Source organism: Molothrus ater, chromosome 11, assembly GCF_012460135.2.
Source record: "Molothrus ater isolate BHLD 08-10-18 breed brown headed cowbird chromosome 11, BPBGC_Mater_1.1, whole genome shotgun sequence".
NCBI lineage: Eukaryota > Metazoa > Chordata > Aves > Passeriformes > Icteridae > Molothrus > Molothrus ater.
The window spans coordinates 21,187,026-21,205,880 of NC_050488.2; the positions used below are offsets into that span (position 1 = coordinate 21,187,026).

At 43.2% G+C, this 18,855-nt stretch overlaps 2 protein-coding genes across 3 annotated transcripts; one reads left to right on the top strand and one right to left on the bottom strand.

Moving 5' to 3' along the window:
• Nucleotides 1–2,683: 2,683 nt before the first annotated feature.
• RBSN (rabenosyn, RAB effector) lies at nt 2,684–16,347 on the top strand. Of its 2 annotated transcripts, XM_036391312.2 has the most exons (11): nt 2,684–2,987; nt 4,213–4,356; nt 6,156–6,256; nt 6,870–6,915; nt 7,010–7,171; nt 8,081–8,322; nt 9,145–9,215; nt 10,891–10,977; nt 11,401–11,503; nt 11,937–12,011; nt 12,900–16,347. In XM_036391312.2, the coding sequence occupies exons 1-11, from the start codon at nt 2,825–2,827 to the stop codon at nt 13,983–13,985; spliced, it is 2,280 nt and encodes a 759-aa protein (XP_036247205.1). In that variant the 5' UTR covers nt 2,684–2,824; the 3' UTR covers nt 13,986–16,347. The 2 variants fall into 2 exon arrangements, with proteins under 2 accessions (XP_036247205.1, XP_036247206.1); XM_036391313.1 differs by lacking the exon at nt 10,891–10,977 and having other exon boundaries at nt 2,740–2,987.
• On the bottom strand, nt 16,322–18,462 carry MRPS25 (mitochondrial ribosomal protein S25). The gene is made up of 4 exons (XM_036391317.2): nt 18,296–18,462; nt 18,069–18,175; nt 17,644–17,731; nt 16,322–17,419 (listed from the first exon to the last, which is right to left on the bottom strand). Exons 1-4 carry the CDS (start codon nt 18,427–18,429, stop codon nt 17,233–17,235), a joined length of 516 nt encoding a protein of 171 aa, XP_036247210.1. The 5' UTR covers nt 18,430–18,462; the 3' UTR covers nt 16,322–17,232.
• Nucleotides 18,463–18,855: the final 393 nt, after the last annotated feature.

An 18,855-nucleotide genomic window follows, 5' to 3' on the forward strand; every position in this document is an offset into this window, starting at 1 on the left:
GCCCCCAAGAGAACCTGTAGAATTGCAGTAAGGTTAAAATTGTCACCAAATACCTCTTCCTATTGCAACTAGCTGGATGAAAACTAATTTTTGAAGCACTGTAAACTGAATTGCTATAGACTGATCTGGATGTTTTTACTTTGTGAACACTCTCTGTATGGGGAAGTGTGATGAGATTGACCAAATAACATCAGCCAAAGTCTTTTTGTTTATACCAGCACAAAACTAGATCATGCTCAACATCTGTTAAGGGATATGGAAACTCAAATTTCCCTTTGGGGAAACTGATACCATTCCACACATCACTGTATCTCGCCTAACTTTGTAGTATCAGTTCTCTAATTGTCTCTGAGATATTCCCAGTAAGTCTAATACCCTCATAAAGACCCAAATCATATTGAGAGGTGCAGTCACTTTATGGGGAACCAGTTTCTCAGGAAGGGATAAAGTCCACTTATATTCAGAAACAGGCAAACAAGTGGCATTTTTCTTTAAAAACGTTGAATGAAATGTCTCTTTTCAAGAGTGATTGACACTACACAGTGTTTTATCAGTACTTGAAGAAGATTCATTTGGTGAGAGGTGTTCTCATATCTGTGGTGAAATGTAGAACATGCAAAGGAGCACAATTAACTGAAGATACAGTGAAATGTTTGATTTCTTGCGTAGACCCCAGCATGGCATCATCCTCCTCACAACTCACTACAGGCAGTCCTCACTGCATGGTTTGTATCCCAACAGGAGGCTACCAGACTTCAATTGTTCTATTTACCACTTTAATTAGCCTTTAACACTTTTTTTTTTTTAAATAGAGCAGTTAGTGAAGCTGAGGAGAGATAGGGTTGAAGAAACAGCTTGCTGTTCTGTACAGCCTCGCTTTTCCTTACACACCTGATTCTTACTACCTGGGAACGGCAAGGCAGGATGGACTGCCCGGGTCCACAGGGCTCACAGCCCACGGGCAGGAGAAAACCCTTACAGCGAACGCGTGTGCAAGGCACGGCCGAGGCCGCCACGGGCCCGCCCTCGGCTGCTCCCGGACGGGCTTGGGGTGCCATCTAGTGACCGCCACGGCTCCCATCCTTCACCCACCCCTTTTTCTGCCCGTTCCCTACACATTCGTGACAAATCCAGCGCATGAAACAGGAACCAGAAAACTGAAACACTCGCAGAAACCTCCCTAAAAGTTCTGCGATATGGATCTTGCCGTTCTTCTAGAGACACGTGTATCGCTGTAGTGTTCTTGAGGACAAAAGGAGCAACAACAAAGGCAGCTGGTGCCACTTGGTGGCGCAGATAGGGCTCATCACCAGGAAACTGCCCGGCTCCAGCAAATCCAGACACCACAGCCGGTGAATCCTCGAAGACACAGCCTCAGGCTGGTTCTCTTCCTCCCCTTTCCATCACGATCCGGGCTGAAAAGCTTTTAAAGGGCTAATATAGAGGGTAGAAGAGCAGGGCATGATGAGTCAAAGTCCACCTTTAATGGATAGGACTCAAGTGTAAATAACATTGCCACGTAAAAAAATCTCTGCCTCCAAGTGCTTGTAATCCCAACACATGAAGCCAAAGTGTGGTCACACACTCCTATTGTTTCTAGTCGACTGGACTGGGACTGTGTGAGAGAAGGGACTGCTGCCAGCTGAGACTAAACAAAAGCCGGCATCAGAAAGGGGGACACTGGAAATGCCCTGCCGTTGATTCCCACAGATCTTTGTCAGGACGCAAGCAGTGGGATTCCTGGGCTTCGTCTGTGGCTGAATACGCCACCGGCTGTTCTGGTTTGCAGTTTTGGGACACTTCCTTTAGGAAGATTCGGTAGGCTGGGAAAGGGAATGTGGAGCGTGTTGGTATTAGCAGCGGTGGTCCTCTCGAGCGTGCCCAGCGCTTAGGACACTCAGCACAGACCCCGCAGCGCTGTGGGAACGGTCCCAGGGCACCGGGGCGGGAAGGGGCGGCGGCGGGACGCGTGTCCCCTACGTGACAGCGCCGTCCCGTCCTGGTGAGGACTCTGTCACCGCAGCTCTGCGGGCCCGTTACCGGGGCCTACTGCAAGGCGGCTGGATACAGTGAGCGGTCCTGGCCTCAGAAGAGACAGCGATCCCGTTTGCCGGCCCTCCGCGTCCGCTCCCGACCAACATCAATAGCTCGGCGCTCGGCAGCCTCCCCGCCGTGTCGGACGAGCCCTCCTTGTCCCTGCCCTTTCCTCTCATCGATGGCTCAGCGCTCGCCCCGCCCTCAGACGCGCTCTGCCGCTCCCGGCAGCCGGGACGGGCCGCGGCCGCCCTGCTTTGCAGACAGTCACTGGCCGCCCGGGCGCTGAGGTGAGGCAGCCCCTGCCCCGGGCTTTTCCCGGGCCGTCTCTGGGCTGTCGCTGGGCCACGGACCCTCAGGCGGGCGGAGCAGCCGTCAGCGGCCTCTCCCCCGGCGGGCGGTGCGCCTCAAGCCCCGCCCATCTCCCTGCGCGGCCTCTCTCCTGCCCTGGGCGGGGCCTGCACGGGGCCGCGGAAGGGACCGGAAAGGACCGGGAGGGACCGGGAGGGGGAGCCCTGGAGGGGGAGCCCTGGAGGGGGAGCCCTGGAGGGGGAGCCCTGGAGGGGGAGCCCTGGAGGGGGAGCCCTGGAGGGGGAGCCCTGGAGGGGGAGCCCTGGAGGGGGAGCCCTGGAGGGGGAGCCCTGGAGGGGCTCGCGCCCAGCCCGGGCCCTTCCGTCCCCGTCTCGCGCCGCCGGTCGCACGGCCTTGGCCTGGTTCGTTTCAGGCGGTGCCTGATGACGATGCGGCCCCCGCATCCCGGCAGCCGCTGAGGGCAGCACGCGCGGCCGCGATGGCGTCGGGCTGCCCGGCGGCCTTCGGGGACCCGACCGAAGTGCGCGAGGGCTTCCTGTGCCCGCTGTGCCTGAAGGATCTCCAGGCGTTCCGGCAGCTCCAGGCGCATTACGAGGAGCAGCACTCGGGCGAAGACCGGGACGTCAGGGCGCAGCTCCGAAGTAAGGGTGGCCGTGGTAAACGTGTTCGGCTTGGCCGTGGGAAATCCCTGCTCGTATTTCGAGTGCTCCCAAATGTCTGACAATAATAAAATATTAATTGAAGGGACTTACAGGCGAGGTATGCAGTTCCATTCTTCCGTAAATCTCCTTGGGCCAAGCATAGTATTCACCTTCTCCCGATACTTTCCATAAATTGATTCTAAAGCAGGGGCTAAAGGACATTGCTCTTCAAATGCTTGATTTTATGCACAATTTTTACTAATGACCTTTTTGGTTTTTTTTGTTTGTTTTTATCTGAAAACTCAAAATTATACTAACCCAGTGAATACCCAAGAATTACTTGAAGACTGTGGAGAATATGGAGAATCTCTGGTACTTGCCAGGTTCCAGTTCAATAATTTCTTGTTTTGACTGTAGATAAAACTGTGGTTGCTGTTAAAGTGTGAAAAGCTGTTGTTACATGGAAAAGCATGTGGGTGGTGGAGCTAGCAGGAGATGCTGGGAGTGCTCCATATCTGTTATGGATTTCCACCTTTCAGTAGTGTTTGGAAAATTTTTTACTCCCTTGTGTATACCCAATGCCATTTTATATTGACAGTATCTTTTTATATTGAGAGAAGAATGTTTAAAATCTAGTGATAATTCTCTGTGGTTCCTGCAAACTCTGGTTTTAGTATGCTCGAAGTAGTGGTTTGGCAGTGTTGATTTTTTTTTTTCCTCTTGAGGTAGACTTTTGAAGTATTAACTAATTTTCTTGGTGAAACCCTAACCCTAACACTGGCCTGTTTAGTATTTGAAAAAGTCTTTATGTGTACAAGCACACTGAAATTGGTAGCTTGTGCAATAACACAAGGAATGTGTTGAACGTTGAATCTGAAGAAAATAATAGGGAATGATGAGAATTAAGATAAAGCTGTATGATGCCCTGTGCAGTGAGAGACAGGTACCATAGTTTAAGATATGTTACTGTTTTACAGTGGAGTCTGACAATGGTCTTCTCTCTTGTCCTTAGGACCTCATGCTGCTTTATGACAGACAACAGAGAGCATTTTGTGTCATCTGTGGTGCTCTGAACTGCATTTTTATTCTAAGAATATTTTGAGGATAAATTTATCCAGGAAAAATATTTCTGCTAAAAGACGAGGAATATTCTCTATACTGGCTTCACATACAAATATTTGGTGACTGCCTGATATGTTAGATAACTTGGGTTTATTTTTTTCAGATTTAGTCCAGAAAGCCAAAAGAGCAAAGAAGAAATTGCTGAAACAAGAAGATGATGACAGAACTGATTCTGGATCTCAGGAACGATATGAGTCATTCAGCTATGGTGGAGTAGATCCATACATGTGGGAGCCCCAGGAAGTAGGTAGGAGAGCTAGAAAGCAATATACAGGGGGCATAAGTTTTGGACTCAGTCGGGAAAGTGCTACAGTATTGCTGAAGTGGCTTGGAATTGTGTCTGTGCTGCACTGGATTTGCTAGCAGGAGTTATGGTTTGCACACTGACTGGGCAGCCTATTGGCTTTGGGTGGAGTGTGGGGAAAACATGGTTAATGGGGAGAAGAAAAGACATGTATAGAATCAGTACCCAAACTCCCCTTCAGGGAGCTGTTAGTCATGTCATTGTTGCTGTCCTGCTGAGATCTGCTTAGTCTGTGTTTACCTCTGTGCAACTAGCTTCATCTTGTGACTTTACAAAGCAGAAAATCCACTAAATAAAAGCTAAATTATAAGTATATAAAATCTCTAGCTTTTGGGCTACACTTAAAGTAGCTGTTAGTTTGCATGTTTGACAAAAAGATTATCCATCTATTTAAACTTTTTTTCCTTGGATTTGCAGTGGCAATCATCTCTTATTAAAAGGGGGCTTACTTTAAAGAGACCAAGTTATAAAACCAAACAACAAACAAACTCCACTCCTCTGAATATGAATCTATATTTGTAGAATTTCAAGGATATTGAGTGAGCCTGTAATTATAAATACTGCTACTGGCAGTTGCCTGTACTATAACTGAAATACTATGGTTGTTTTTGGAGAAGGAAGCAGCACTATCTTTTGTGGATCATGGGAAGGTTTCCACTATGGTGCTGCCAGACTAGGATTGAGTCCTTTGGGTCTGCAGGGTCTGAGTTCTGTATATTTCTTTACTTTTGACTTTGTAACTATCTGAGCGGCAATCATAGTGTAAATATTAGCTAAGAATAAGTTTAGGGAGAAGGTTTATGAACATTAGAGAAGTGAGAACTGCTTTCTCATGAGCGTTGAGAAGATGAACCATAGAGATTTTGGCATGTCATTTGATGGATGTGTCTCCAAAGCAGTGGTTTAAATTAGTTACCCAGAGGGGCTCTTTCACTATTACGAATGCATCTTTGGAGATTTTTGGTTACCTCATTAGCATGAGGAAGTGAGATTCTTACATTTACATAGGTTGCAGCAAAAAGCAACATCTGATTTTGAGTTCTGCCAGCTGGAAGATAGATTTTTCTTTTTGTTGGTTGGTTGGTTGGTTGGTTAGTTTGGGGTCTTTAGTTTTTTGTCTGTAAGTTTGATTTTTAATACCTCATCCACCTTACTTGGAAAAGGAGTAATCTTGAACCAATATTATCGACTATGAATTGTAGATGTCTTAGAGATGCTGTATAGTTCAGTACTTGGTGACCGGTTTTCTGCAAATCTAAACTGTCATCAAGGATTTGATTTAGGCCCCTAAAGGTGTAGAGATGGTCAGAAATCTGAAACAAAATTGCTGCTGCATAGACCTCCAGTAATCCTTGGGTTTGCCTCTTCCCTTTGCTCAACATGTAGCCAGGAAACTAAAGGGAGCTGGTTTTGAGAACGCTACTAGTAGGTAACAGCTTACCTAATGTAACTGTAAATGTAATGAAGATGGAGAAAAAACATTATTGCAGATTTTCTTTTTAACATAGTGCTGCTTGTTTTCTGTAGTAGAAGTAAACCACTGTTTATTGCTAGCCTGAATATTAGGCTTTAACTAGCATGTTTTATCTACAACAACACTGAAAATGTAGGGTTCCAATGTGTCTTTAAAATTGAATTTGAACATGACAAGGGTGAAAAGAAGAGACATCTGTCTTTCAAGTGGCATTTAAATCCATACAGAGTACTTGGGTGACCAGGACAACTTTCTGTTATCCCTGCAGGTGCTATGAGAAGCCATCTTTCTGAATTCAAGAAACACCGAGCAGCCAGGATTGATCACTATGTAGTTGAAGTCAATAAGTTAATAATCAGGTTAGAAAAGGTAAATTTGGTGCTTCTTAATATTCCAACTTCTAAATGTTTCCTAGATTAAAAAAAAAGATATTTCAGTATGAAGTGTGTCCACTTATCTAGGAATACATTTTACAAAAGATCCTAAACTATGATTCTCTTTTTGCATTACCTTGAGAACTGCGCATGATTTGACCCTGTGCCATGGGTATTATTTCTGGTTCTATGCACCATTTTCAAGCTGAAGATGCTACTTCCACATGCTTCAAGAGCCATTTGTTCTCCTGTTTTATTTTCTCCATGTTTTACTTCACTAAATTGCTCCTCAATATTTTTATCATGATTCTTCCAGCTTTTCATTCTTCAAAATCTGCCAATGGTACACCTGCATTTTGGCTCAGATGCAGTTATGTTGGCTGCAATAAGGATTATGTCCAAAATGTCCTGATTTGTACAGGTTTGATAAGTCATTGTTTAGCACTGGTATGAATATGGAATTTGAAAGTTCCATAAGTCTGGTGTAAAACCAGCTGAAACCCCTCTCTCTTGAAAAAAACAGGTTTCTTTTTCTTGTTGGGCTGAGTTGTGTTGGGTTTTTTCCTTGCAAAAGTATAATCTTCTTGAATCTATTTATCTTCAACCAGCTTACATCATTTGACAGAGCAAACACTGAGTCAGCCAAAATAAGAGGTTAGTGTGAGCTTACCTGAGACTATTTGCCCCTATAGTTTAACCAGCTGAGGAATCAATTGAACACTTATGTGGTGTTTATTCCTGCTCACAGCTATAGAGAAGTCTGTTGTGCCTTGGGTCAGTGATCAGGATGTTCCATTTTGCCCAGACTGTGGCAGTAAGTTCAGTATCCGAAACCGACGTCACCACTGCCGCCTTTGTGGGTCTATTATGTGCAAGAAGTGCATGGAATTTGTCAGTCTTCCTTTGGCAAGTAAGTACTTAAGAGTTAATTCTTTGTTTTCTTAGCTCACTTTGGGTGCATCCTGGTTTTTTGCCATTAGAATAAAAATACACTGCTAATAGTCCGGCTCTGCAGAAAACTTCCATTCAGTTTCATGCAGACTCTTGCCTGTGAAGCAGAATACAAGGAATTATTTCTCCATTCTTTTTCTCTGTTCTTCTTCAGATTTTGAAGTGTTGCATGACACTGAAAAAATTACTAGAAGTAATAGTCATAATAGTAAATAAATAAATACTAAGAAGTTAAAAAGTAGAAACTCCTGGTAAATATAGGTATTATTTATTCTACTGAGTACTATAACTATGGAGCTATTAGCTTTAGGAACTGCCAAGGTTCCTGAAATTTTAAAATATTGTGGATTTTTCCAGTTTTGTCTGTGTTGTCCAAATGTTAGACCTTGGGACAACAACTTAGGGAAATTTATGTGTAGGTCTTTAAGAACCACTGGAAACTTTTATCTTTCTCATCTTGCACTGGAGAGGAGACTGTATGTTCTGTGGAGATAAATGACATTAACTGTGATTTTCAGAGTGTGCAAGCACAATGCCTGGATGCCATTATCATACCTGTTCTACACATTGTTTTGTGTCTATGAAGGCTCAAACATGAGAATGCTTGCAGACATAAGCAATGTAGGTGATGCTCAGCAGTCTTCTCTCTAGCTAGTTTTACGTACAGCAAGATTTGCAGTGAAGACCCAAATTCTGACTTGCAGTCGTGGTTGTCATGCAATCCTTGCATGTCTTTCAGCAGACTGTTTCAATCTAGTTTTTTAGTACCACCTGAATGTAAAGTTTCTGTTAAAGGGCAGTTTGTTTGTGTTGGTAAAATCTGTTGGCTTCTCCAGTTACTGTGAAATTACATGTTTATAACTTTCAGGCAAACTCACTAGTGCCAGCAGAGAGGCCTTGGGTTCTCATACAAGCCCAAACTCCTCACCCAGCAGTGTCCACGGCTCCCGCCGTGGCAGCATTAGCAGCATAAGCAGCGTGAGCTCTGTTCTGGATGAGAAGGATGATGAACGAATACGTTGTTGTCAGCACTGCAAAGACACCCTGTTGAAAAGAGAGCAACAGATTGATGAGAAAGAATACACACCAGAGATTGTGAAACTGTATGAGGTAAGTCAAGCTCTGTGCTACAGCATATATGTCTGCATATATGGTCACTACTTGACTTTTGGCTTGTTACCTTATGTCTAAATTCTATGACATAATACTCACTTGTGTTAGAAGAGACCGTTGGGTGTTCATGCCATGTAGCAAAGACATATCTGAAATGTTGGAATCAGTTTCAATGTAGTATTTATAGCCCACATTAGCTTCCTACATATTTTTAAAATACATCTTCATTCTCATCATCTGGAACTAGTAGTTCAGACATGCCTCTCTCTTAAAATTGTGAACTTGTTTAAACCCATGAATGATATGCTGTGCATTTGATAGCTGGGCTGTGCTGGAACTTGACGTCACCACTGTTGCCATCAGTCCTTACACTGATGGGAAATGCATTTTTTGAACCACCTCTATCAACATTACATTCAAATGCTTCGCAGCAGGTACTGATGATCACCAGATACCTTTTCAGTAGAGTCCACAAGCTCCCCCGGTTAGTATTAATGGTATTAATGAGAGTTTTTGTTGGTGCTCTTGTTGGTGAAGAGAGGTAAGGCTAGAAGTTGTCCAGGTCAGCCATTCAAACAGCTTCAAGATTCAAAGTCCACCTTGCAGGGGTACAGTGAGTCTTTCGCCGTTCCTGACAATGCCATATGTGTTCTGGAGCTAACTGGAGAGTCTTGTCATCCTGAACAGTTAAAGTGCCTTTCAACCTGGTTAACTTCAAATCTGCACAAGCAGCATGAAAAGATTGACATCAACATGTTCTTGCATTAGTGTTTCAATGTCAGTTCTTTTTTATATGTTTTGTTTTAATATTATAACAAGAAACTCCGACTCTGCATGGAGAAGGTGGACCAGAAGGCACCAGAATACATAAGGATGGCAGAATCACTAAAGTAAGTCCCATTGCTGGCTATATTATGAATACATGTATTTTTCCTCCAAGTGTGAGAAGTAGTAAAGAAGTGGTGTACTAAGGCTGCAGGAGTGTGTAAATTTAAAGAAAAATCAGTGCTTCATTATCCATTGTCTTCTGGATGCTCTTCAAACAAAGTAGTACTGAATTAATTATTAATGGTAACATACAGAGGAGTATGTTGTTTGATTTGTTAATTTTTTAAAGCCGCTTCCCAGTGAGGCACTGCTGTCATACTTTGGCACATCATCTTTAAAAAAACGGAAGTACAGGGCTACAATTATTGTGTAAATGAGCCTCTTCAAAACAGCTGCAGTGAGCTGTTGCTGTCCTCAGCTGGGATGCTCTGGCTTCCAAGGAGTGCTAGCAGTAGCAGATCATGAGAACGCTTCTGTTCTGTGTAAAGCACCTTCACCTGGCAGTTGTTCTGAGTGTAGCTGGGTACCCGGTGCTGCAGCGGATAAGCAACAATCTGGTGTTTCAGTCTTGTGCGTAATTTCTTGCAGTAGTATTCTCTGACAGGGGTAACTTAAGTCTCTCCAGCTCTGTCTGCAAGAGGTCGCCAGGTTATACTTTTGGCTCGTATGGTGAGAGAAATACATGCATTGGGCTTTGCTAGGAAGCATTTCCTTTTGAAAAGTTAAAGTTAATAAATACTGCTATACCTGTCCTTTAGATCTAATGGTTGTAGAAAAATTCGTAACGAGAATGGTTGTAAAAACACTCCTCACAATAGGAAGAAGTACAGAAGGTGAAAAACCTGCTAAGATGTTACTGCTTTTTGTCATGAGTTCATGAAAGATTGGGTTATGGGGCTTGGTAGCTGGAGAAAAGTAAAAATACAGATGTCTTGGATAATAGAAGTAAATGTCAGAAAACAGCAGGCTTGTTATGGGTGAAATTAAAGATTTCTGACTAGTAGTGTGTCCTGGAAATCAGAATCCTGTGGATAGCAAAGTTGCTTTTGAGAAAGTGATGCTTATAATTTATTTTTGTGATACAAAAGGACAGGGAAGCTAAAAACTCGTGAAGAGTTTTCCCCACTAAGTCCTAGTTTGTTTTTTCAATAAAGTGGAGGCTCTAGTAAAGTGCCTGTAATAATTGTATCCCCATATGGTCAGTCATTGTCAGGCATTTTAAATACTACACCCTGTCCAGCATAGTCTTTTGCTTTCCGACAAATGCTAAGGGAGGTCACTATTGTGCTTTAATGGTGTAGTTAGTTACTTAGAGATTTTCCCCACCAAGTTGTCTCAAAAGAAAGCCCCACAAACTAGATATATTTTGCCAAGCATATGTATATTTTAGATATTACTTGTAGAGTGGCATTTTTGTGTTAGAATACAGTTTCTCCTAGAGTAGTAAGTAATAATATATAAGTAATAATAATTTTATAGATATGATTAAATAATTGTGTTTAATAATAAATACAGTTATCTTCTATGAAGTGTTCACGTTCACAAAATTATTATAATTTTCCACTTTTGTCACAAAAAAAAGGTTTTTTAAACATGAGCTTGAAATAAAATCCTTCAGCCTTTTAGTGTTAGTAGTTCTTACCATTGCTGAATCTTGGTCATCTTGGATAACTAGTAGTGTTGTACATGTTGTTAACTGGATGCATGACTTACAGTAAAGTTCTGTTTATTCTTTAGTGCTGGGGAGTCAGCCTACAACCTTGATCATGCTAATGACTTGAGGGTGGAGATTCAAAAAATGTATGAATTTATAGATGCATTAAGGTAAAAGATTGTCTCTCTCCCTTTTCCCCCCAGCATGTATGTATCTCTGTTATGACTTAACTGATTATATGGATGGTCAATATGCCTGCTCAGTTGTAAAGAGCATTTAAAAGGTAGATGCTGATCCTGTATACTACCAATTTCTACTTTCTTCTCCAGCCTAAAAATTCATGCATTTCTCTGCAGGAAGAATAAGCATAGAGGAAACAAGTAGCAGCACCATTGAGGGGAAAGGAATTGTTTGTTTGGGGTTTCTTTGTTTTTCTAAGGCTGAGAGTGGAAAGTGTTGCAAATTGTAATATCCAAAACTGTTTATCTAAAAAAAATCAGAAGTTTTTGATCCAATATTGTCTCTCCGCTTTTGTGGCATTTTTCCTGATTTTGTTTTTGAACTGATGAGGCTGTATGTTTTCTTTGATTCAGTAAGAAGATTTTGAGTCTAGGCTTGCATGAAGATCCTCAACCTCATCCTAAAATACTACAACTTCAGCGAATGATAAGATATTCAGCTACACTTTTTGTTCAGGTGAATAGAGCACATGCTGTGAGATGAATGTACATTTTGGATTGTGTTCTCTTCTTTGCCAGGCATCCCTGTGGTTTGAAACTATTTTGATAGGGGCCTTAGTTCTATAGGTTTTCTGCATTTTCTGTAGTTCCCCTAATGACTTCTGATAGCCTTAAATAAGCTGTCTTGAACACAGATCTTTCACTCAGAGCAGCGTTGCGCCTGGGGAACCCAAGAGGTGTGAGAGCCTTGGCTCTTCCTCTTGCTGAGGTATGAGCCACACAGCAGTGCAGCTGTGGCAGCAGAGATGTGCGGAGACCTGCAGCAGGGACTGCAGTGTAGAAGCATCTTTGATGTGTTTGTGGGGTTTTTGCTAGTAGTATCTCTCAAGGACTTGAAAAATGGGCTGAATACCTGCAAGCAATACTGTGAATATTTCGATTTTTGACAGGAAAAACTGCTTGGCCTAATGTCCCTGCCCACTAAGGATCAGTATGAAGAACTGAAGAAGAGAAGACTGAATATGGTAAGACAGGTTGGGATCTGTTACGTCTTGTATCAGGCTTTCTGTTAGATACAAGCCTGGAAGCTGTGTGGGGATATGAGTAGCTGCCTTCAACACTGGATTTCAGTTTGTTACTTTTTCATCCATACTGTCCCATCCCCTTTATCAGGGATTTGCCTAGCTGCTGCTTTGTTCTGCCCAGAACAGAAGTAGGTGGGCACAAAGGTGGACACTTCTAGGAAGCAGCAGGGGGTTGGGTGCATGGGCTGTTTCTGCTGCAGTGCGTGCAGAGCAAACCCTGAAGTTAGTGTGTTAGTTTATACTGACTTCGAAATTGTGTTCAGGAATTCACTCACATAAGTAGAATTTGGAAAATTCTTTTGTTGGTGGGAAAGAACATACTAGAATAAGGATGCCTCTGCAGGGAGAGAGGTTTTTTTTTTCCTTTAGGAGGGAGGATATCTTTAATTATAAACTAAAGCCAACTTCATCTTGAAGTATAAGTTGAGAAATTAGAATAATCCCACTCCAAAAGCCAGTGATATCAGTGACCTTAAACACTGATGTTCTATGTGATATGATGAATGTCCAGATCAATCTAGACCACTCTTTGCACAGCTGCATTAGGCATTTTTTTTTCTTCTATAAAGAGAATTGTTGCTCCTAGTTTCCCTCAGGTTTGTAGAGGCAGATGTCATGGGTTTTTCATCAGTATCATCACAAACTCAAGGGAAACATGTAAGGAGTGGTATGAAAGTAAGAATCTTCTGCAAAGTAACCAAAATGGCAGCTGATCCCTTTAAGTGTCAGCCAACAACCTCTTAAGATCAGCTAACTTGTACCTATGGATACTTAGAATGAAATTTTTCAAGCTTGCAGTGTTTTATTACTACATGTTTTTCGGTTTAGGTTGCTCTTGAAGCACAGGGAAGACAAGAGGAAAAGCAGAAGGAGTTTATCTCCATATCTGCATCTGCAGTTAATGGTGATGAAACTCACATAAAAAAAGAAACAGTCAAAAAATCTGAAGGCTGGTTACCCACATCTAGCATTTCAAGAGAGAGCGAGAGAGCAGACCCACTTCTTCAGCAGATTGACAATATCACATCCTTTATTAAGCAAGCAAAGGCAGCTAATAGGATAGATGAGGTCCATACGTTGCAAGAGAACCTGATGCAGCTTCAGGATGAATATGATCAACAACAAACTCTTAAAGCTATTGAGCTTTCTAAAAAACAGGCAGAAGAGGAGGAGATACAGAGGGAGGAACTTCAGGTCCTTCGTGAAAAAGAGTGGGAAAGAGAGCAGCATAAATTCATGTCTCAGCATTCAAGGACACGCTCCTTAGACTTTAGAGACGTCAAACAGCATTTGGATGTTACTTGGATCAAAGGGGACACGAGTTTTGAAACTCCTGTTGTTGAGCAGCTGCCAGCAAAAGAGCACTCCACCTTCACACTCAAAGCCCAGAATGTCCCACAGTGTGACAAGGACCGTGATCAGCCAGCCTGTCTAAACCCCTTTGAGGATGAAGCAGATACCCCTCGAGTAGAAGAAGATCCTGCTAATCCATTTGCCAAAGACAGCTCTCCAGTGGTTTCTTTCTCTAACACAGCTCAGCCAAGTGATAAAAAAGAATATAATCCATTTGAAAGTGAGGAGGAGGATGAACAAAGTAATGGAGCACCTGGCAGTACTTTAAACCCTTTTGAAGAGGATGAAAATCCATTTGAAAAGCCTGGGGGCAGTTGGAATTCAGGGAATCCATTTGAAGAGGGATCTTCTATCAATCCCTTTGAAGTGGAGGATGGCAGTGAGATCTCTGGAGAGGAGGCTATAGAGGAAGAGCTGCTTCTCCAACAGATAGATAATATTAAAGCTTATATATTTGATGCCAAACATAGTGGACGACTGGATGAGGTGGAGGTACTGACAGAGAACTTAAAGGAACTGAAACACACCTTAGCAAAGCAGAAGGAGAAATCTAACTGTTGAAGCAGCAATCGGGTTGTGTAATAATTCAGTCTGCTGTTAAATATGGGAAAGTAAAGCAAATACTTACAGACAGGAGTACAGATCACAAGAGGGAATTGGGAGAATCCTGACTTTAAAGCACTTTTATTTAGACATAGCCACTACTACACAGTCTTGAAGAAAGAATTACTGAGGAATGCTGCTGGTCTCAAAAGCTTAGAGTAAGAAATTTTAAGATAACTTTTTACAGCACTTTTTAATGCTAACTGGTCTTACTTAATGCTTATTTTGGTCCAGGGGTTAAGTGGCAATAGGGAACTATGATGTGGAAGTGGTTGGAATATTGGTTTGCCCTCTTTCCTGCTTTCTGCTGTAGTGTTGGCCTTTCACGTGTGGCTTTGACTAAAAAGAGATTAAAACTTTTCTAAAACTTCTTCATCTTCTGACCCAGCATAGTTGAACTGCTAATGGTGTTCTGGCAATGTGTTGTTACAGAGCTACTGTGATGCTCTGGGTGCTGAATGTACAGACTCACAGATCAAGTTTATGCAGTGCTAATTAAATACATAAAAGGGATCTTAAGACTGAGAAAAACTTTCTAACTGATCTTAGTACGAGTAACTTTTTAGTATCTGTATAAAGATTCCCAAGTAAAATTTGGATGCTTCTTTTCATCACTTCTGGTTTCCCATTTGCTCTGAGTGAAAACGATGGTGTCGTAGCATCATGCTGGCTTCAGACCTGCTCATGAGGGAGCAAGCATTTGTTTACTTCCAGGGAAAGGAGCATCAGGCCAGCAACACTTCTATCTGTAATATAAAGGGTGAACCTCTAATTGCTAATTACATTATGGAATCTACACATTCCTTTAAATCCTCTGGGTGACAGAATGATCATGTTTGTTATATTTGTGAGAGTGGAATATTTTGTAGCACCCAAGCAACAAAAAATTTTCTTTATAATGGAAAGCTGAGATGCCACTGGAATTTTGTGAAAGCTGGGAGACAAAGTCTGGCTGCAATAGTGCCAAATGGCAATTCTCTCTCATGTTAGATTCCACTCAGTTTTTATGAGAATCAGGCATACCTATTTTAAATAAGGAACTTCAGATTGAAGACCTCTTGTGATCTTGTGGCCTGAGGGATGACCTGGTGACAGCCAGTACCTGTGATGCAGGAGGGCCAACAGCTGGGCAAATGCAGGGTTTTTTGAGAAAGATGGAATCTAACTGCCTTGATTTTTATCTTTGAGAGGCACAGACCCATCAGCAGGAATCACTGTTTGCAGGAGTGGTGGTGGTGAGTAAATCTTAAAGGGTTTATTTAGAATTGGAGTAGAGGAAAATCAGGCAGATCACACTGTATAGCACTAACAATAGTGGGTTTACTCAGAAGCGTGAAGTTCTGTGGAACGGGACATATCTTTTAATTATGTCTCTGGTCCTGGCATAGCTGTAACCCCAACACTGCTTAAGATTTTATAACTCTGTTACTTAAAGAGCAGGAACTCTGGTTCCTAGCTGTGAGTAAGTGGAGGTAGGGACTTGTGGAACTGTTGTTTAAAAAGACCAAACTGCCTATATCCTCACTTAATACAACTAGCAAGGGGTTAAAGTAACTCAGACCAGCCAGTCAAGGATACCTGATGGTCTGTCTGGTGTAGCCTAATTCTGGGTTTGAAAGGTGTGTAGCAGAGGTTGGCTTAAGACCATGAAGTTCTTATACTGATGTTTTCTTAGAGCTGATTTAGTCCCCAAGTTTTATTTTGCACCAAGTAGAAGAACACAGGATTCTTAAAGGTCTTGACAGAAGATAGGCGCTTAGCACCAGATTCCTGAAGGCAGCAAAAATTGTTGATAGCTAAACAGAATCCCTGGAATTATCTAAGAGATAGTATAAGGCACTTATTTAGGACAGACTTGGTTGCTAGTCAGAAGGATTGCATCCTGCACTATAACCTAATGCTTTTTTAGGTATCAACATGAAAAATCAGTGGCTTCAGCTTTCTCATTAAAAAGTGGTTTTATCCTGGTTGCAGCTAGCCTGCCTTGTTTATATTTTCTGGCTAATACACTAATAACTGAAGTATTCTTATTGTATATGTAATACATTATTTTTACAAGCAGGTAACAGACTAGGATACCTCATGATCTTTGTCAGTGTTAACTGTGATAGACTAGACACCTAGGAAGAAAATCGTCTCTAATGTGAAGACCTTTGCTGGTATAGGGACTGCTGTGAGGCTTGCAAGGCACAAGGGAATGAAGATGTCTTAAGCATAAAGCTCAATAACCAATTACCATCGACTTCTGTTACAACTGCATGCACTACTCCATATGAAAACTTTGTAAAAAGAGATGAAATAAAACAACATGTTTATTTTGTGTTGTGTTTGTCCTTGACAGTTTGTACAGGATGCTTGCAACAGTGTGAAATTTTGTATTCAACTGTGAATTCAGAAATGCTGCAATACAGTTCTACAGTGACTTGTACATATAAGCCTGACGCAAAGGTCTGTACAGTACAGTACAATCTATCATGTTTATACATATTACAGGGATGGTGTAATTGTTTGGAGAGGCAGAAACTGTAACGATTCAGAAAAGGTTTTTTTGGTAATTGTAAAACTTGCCTTTTATACACCAATTTTCCCATTCTCCTTTCCTGCTGATATTCCCGACTTGATCAGTGCTTCTCAGAGCTGCAGTATCAACTACAAAAGTTGTATCTTCCTGGAAATGAGACTCTGAACTGTTTCTGATTCATAACTACATAAATTAGGAAAATTCAATTGAGACTGGAGTTATATTATCATTTGCCTGTCTTTAGTTGGTACAATATGGACTTTTGCACCACTTTCTATAAATTATGGAATTCTGTGCTACTTTTAAGATTTAACTTTTTAGTCTAGCTACTCTATCCCAAAGAAAACATGATCTTAGTTTTGCCATGCCATAATTGACTACCTGCAGGCATGAATAAGAAATAAGACTATATTAATTTTGTTTTCCAGTGGTGACCTGCAGTACTTCATAGAACCACAGCTTTTTTTTTTTTTTTTTGTGCCAGTTTTAACTTTTATTTATTTTTCACTTAATACTTCTAGTTGTAGTTGTAAGAAGGCTTATGAGGCAGAGTTCTCTGTATTGAATGAACTTGCTTGTTCCTGTTCCCAGGAACTGCCTGCCTCTTGTCTCTCACTGAAGCACCCTCATTGTCCAGTCCTGAGGCAAAACAGCTCCATGACTTGAGATCTTGAAATGTCAGGCTCATGCCTCATTTTTCATGGCAGCTTTGTATTTTCCCCTCATCTCTTTGGGCAATGGTACAAAAGCAGGACAGGGAACTTGGCCTTCAATCTCACACATGCATTCTCGCAGATGATACTTCTTGGGCCCGAAGGTTGCTGGATGTGATAGTTTTTTCCTTTCTCTTTCTTCTTTTTCAAGCATTTCTCTAGAAAAGAGATCTGTTTGTTACTATCAGAAGTCTGACTTGCAATATTTCCTCTCCCTTCCCTGGACCCAGGTTATTAGAAAGATGGAGTTACAGATCCTACCTTGTGGACTTTACCTTGCTCGTGTCAGTTTTATCCAGGAAAAGTAGCGTTTCCTTCTGTATTCCACAAAAGTTTGTAATATGTAGCTAGATGATGTATTAGCTTACTGCGTGCTACTTACTTGCTTTTCCCCAGGATTTTTTTAACGTGCTCTGTTATCTCTTTGTTGGTTTTATCTTCCACGTCTACCAAAACTTGTTCTCCACTGTCTGTCAAGAAAAATTCATAATAGTGTATCAAATGATACCAGTTCCTCCTGCATGCCATTTAGAGAGGCTTTACACGCACAGGAATGAAGGATCTACTTCCCTCCTGGTTAATGTGTAATGTAATATTTTAAGTGGAAAAGCAAAATCTCCATGAGGGTGAGTCATGGGGAGCTGCTAGCAGCTCAAGCTCTTTCCTGCTCAAGCAGCTTCTTCTTTCCCCGCAGCAGCCGAGGCAGGGCCGAGCGAGCAGGGCACAGGCGCGGCGGTCGCCACGCTGCCGCCGCCACCCGGCCGCTACTCTGCGGCTCCTGCGGTCCCCGCGGCTGGCGCCACCTACCCAGGTAGAACCGGAGAAAGGGCGAGGGAGTCATGTTCCTGAACAGCATGATCTGCACCCAGGGGTTCTTGTACTGGATCTGGGGGATGTTGAAAAACACGAACTTTCTGGAAGGAAAGAGAAAAGCACACAACGGCTGGCCACTTGTCGCTGTGGAGGGCGCGGCCCGTGCAAGCCCTGGTGTCTTTGCAGGGGCAGCCCGCGCTCCCGCCGCGCCCCGCACTCACCTCGCGCCTTCGCTCAGTTCTCCAGCCGTGTTGTAGTTCACGGTCATCACCTTCACCGAGCTCTTGAACACGACGTCGCCCTGGCTGAGGTACTGCAGCGTCCGGCGCACCGGGAAACGGCCCTTCATCGGCATCGCGGCGGCGGCCGGAAGGGGAGGCGGCGCTCCCGAGCGCCCCCTGGCGGAGGCTCCGCCGCGCCGCCTATCCCGTCCCTGGCAGGGCGCGCGCGGGGCCTGGGCCGTGAGGGGCGCGCGGGCCGTGAGGGGCGCGCGGGCCGTGAGGGGCGCGCGGGCCGTGAGGGGCGCGCGGGCCGTGAGGGGCGCGCGGGCCGTGAGGGGCGCGCGGGCCGTGAGGGGCGCGCGGGCCGTGAGGGGCGCGCCGGGTCCGCGCAGCGCAGCGACAGCGTCGGGGCTACGCAAAGCTTTTCTGTTCACGATGAATTAAAACCGTAGGAAAAGCCCTCTCTCCTCCTAGAGAAGTTCCTTGGAGTCAGTAAGTTAATGGGATTTCTTTTCTATACCAGACCCTGTTAAATCTCTCCTAAGATAATCACTGTGGTG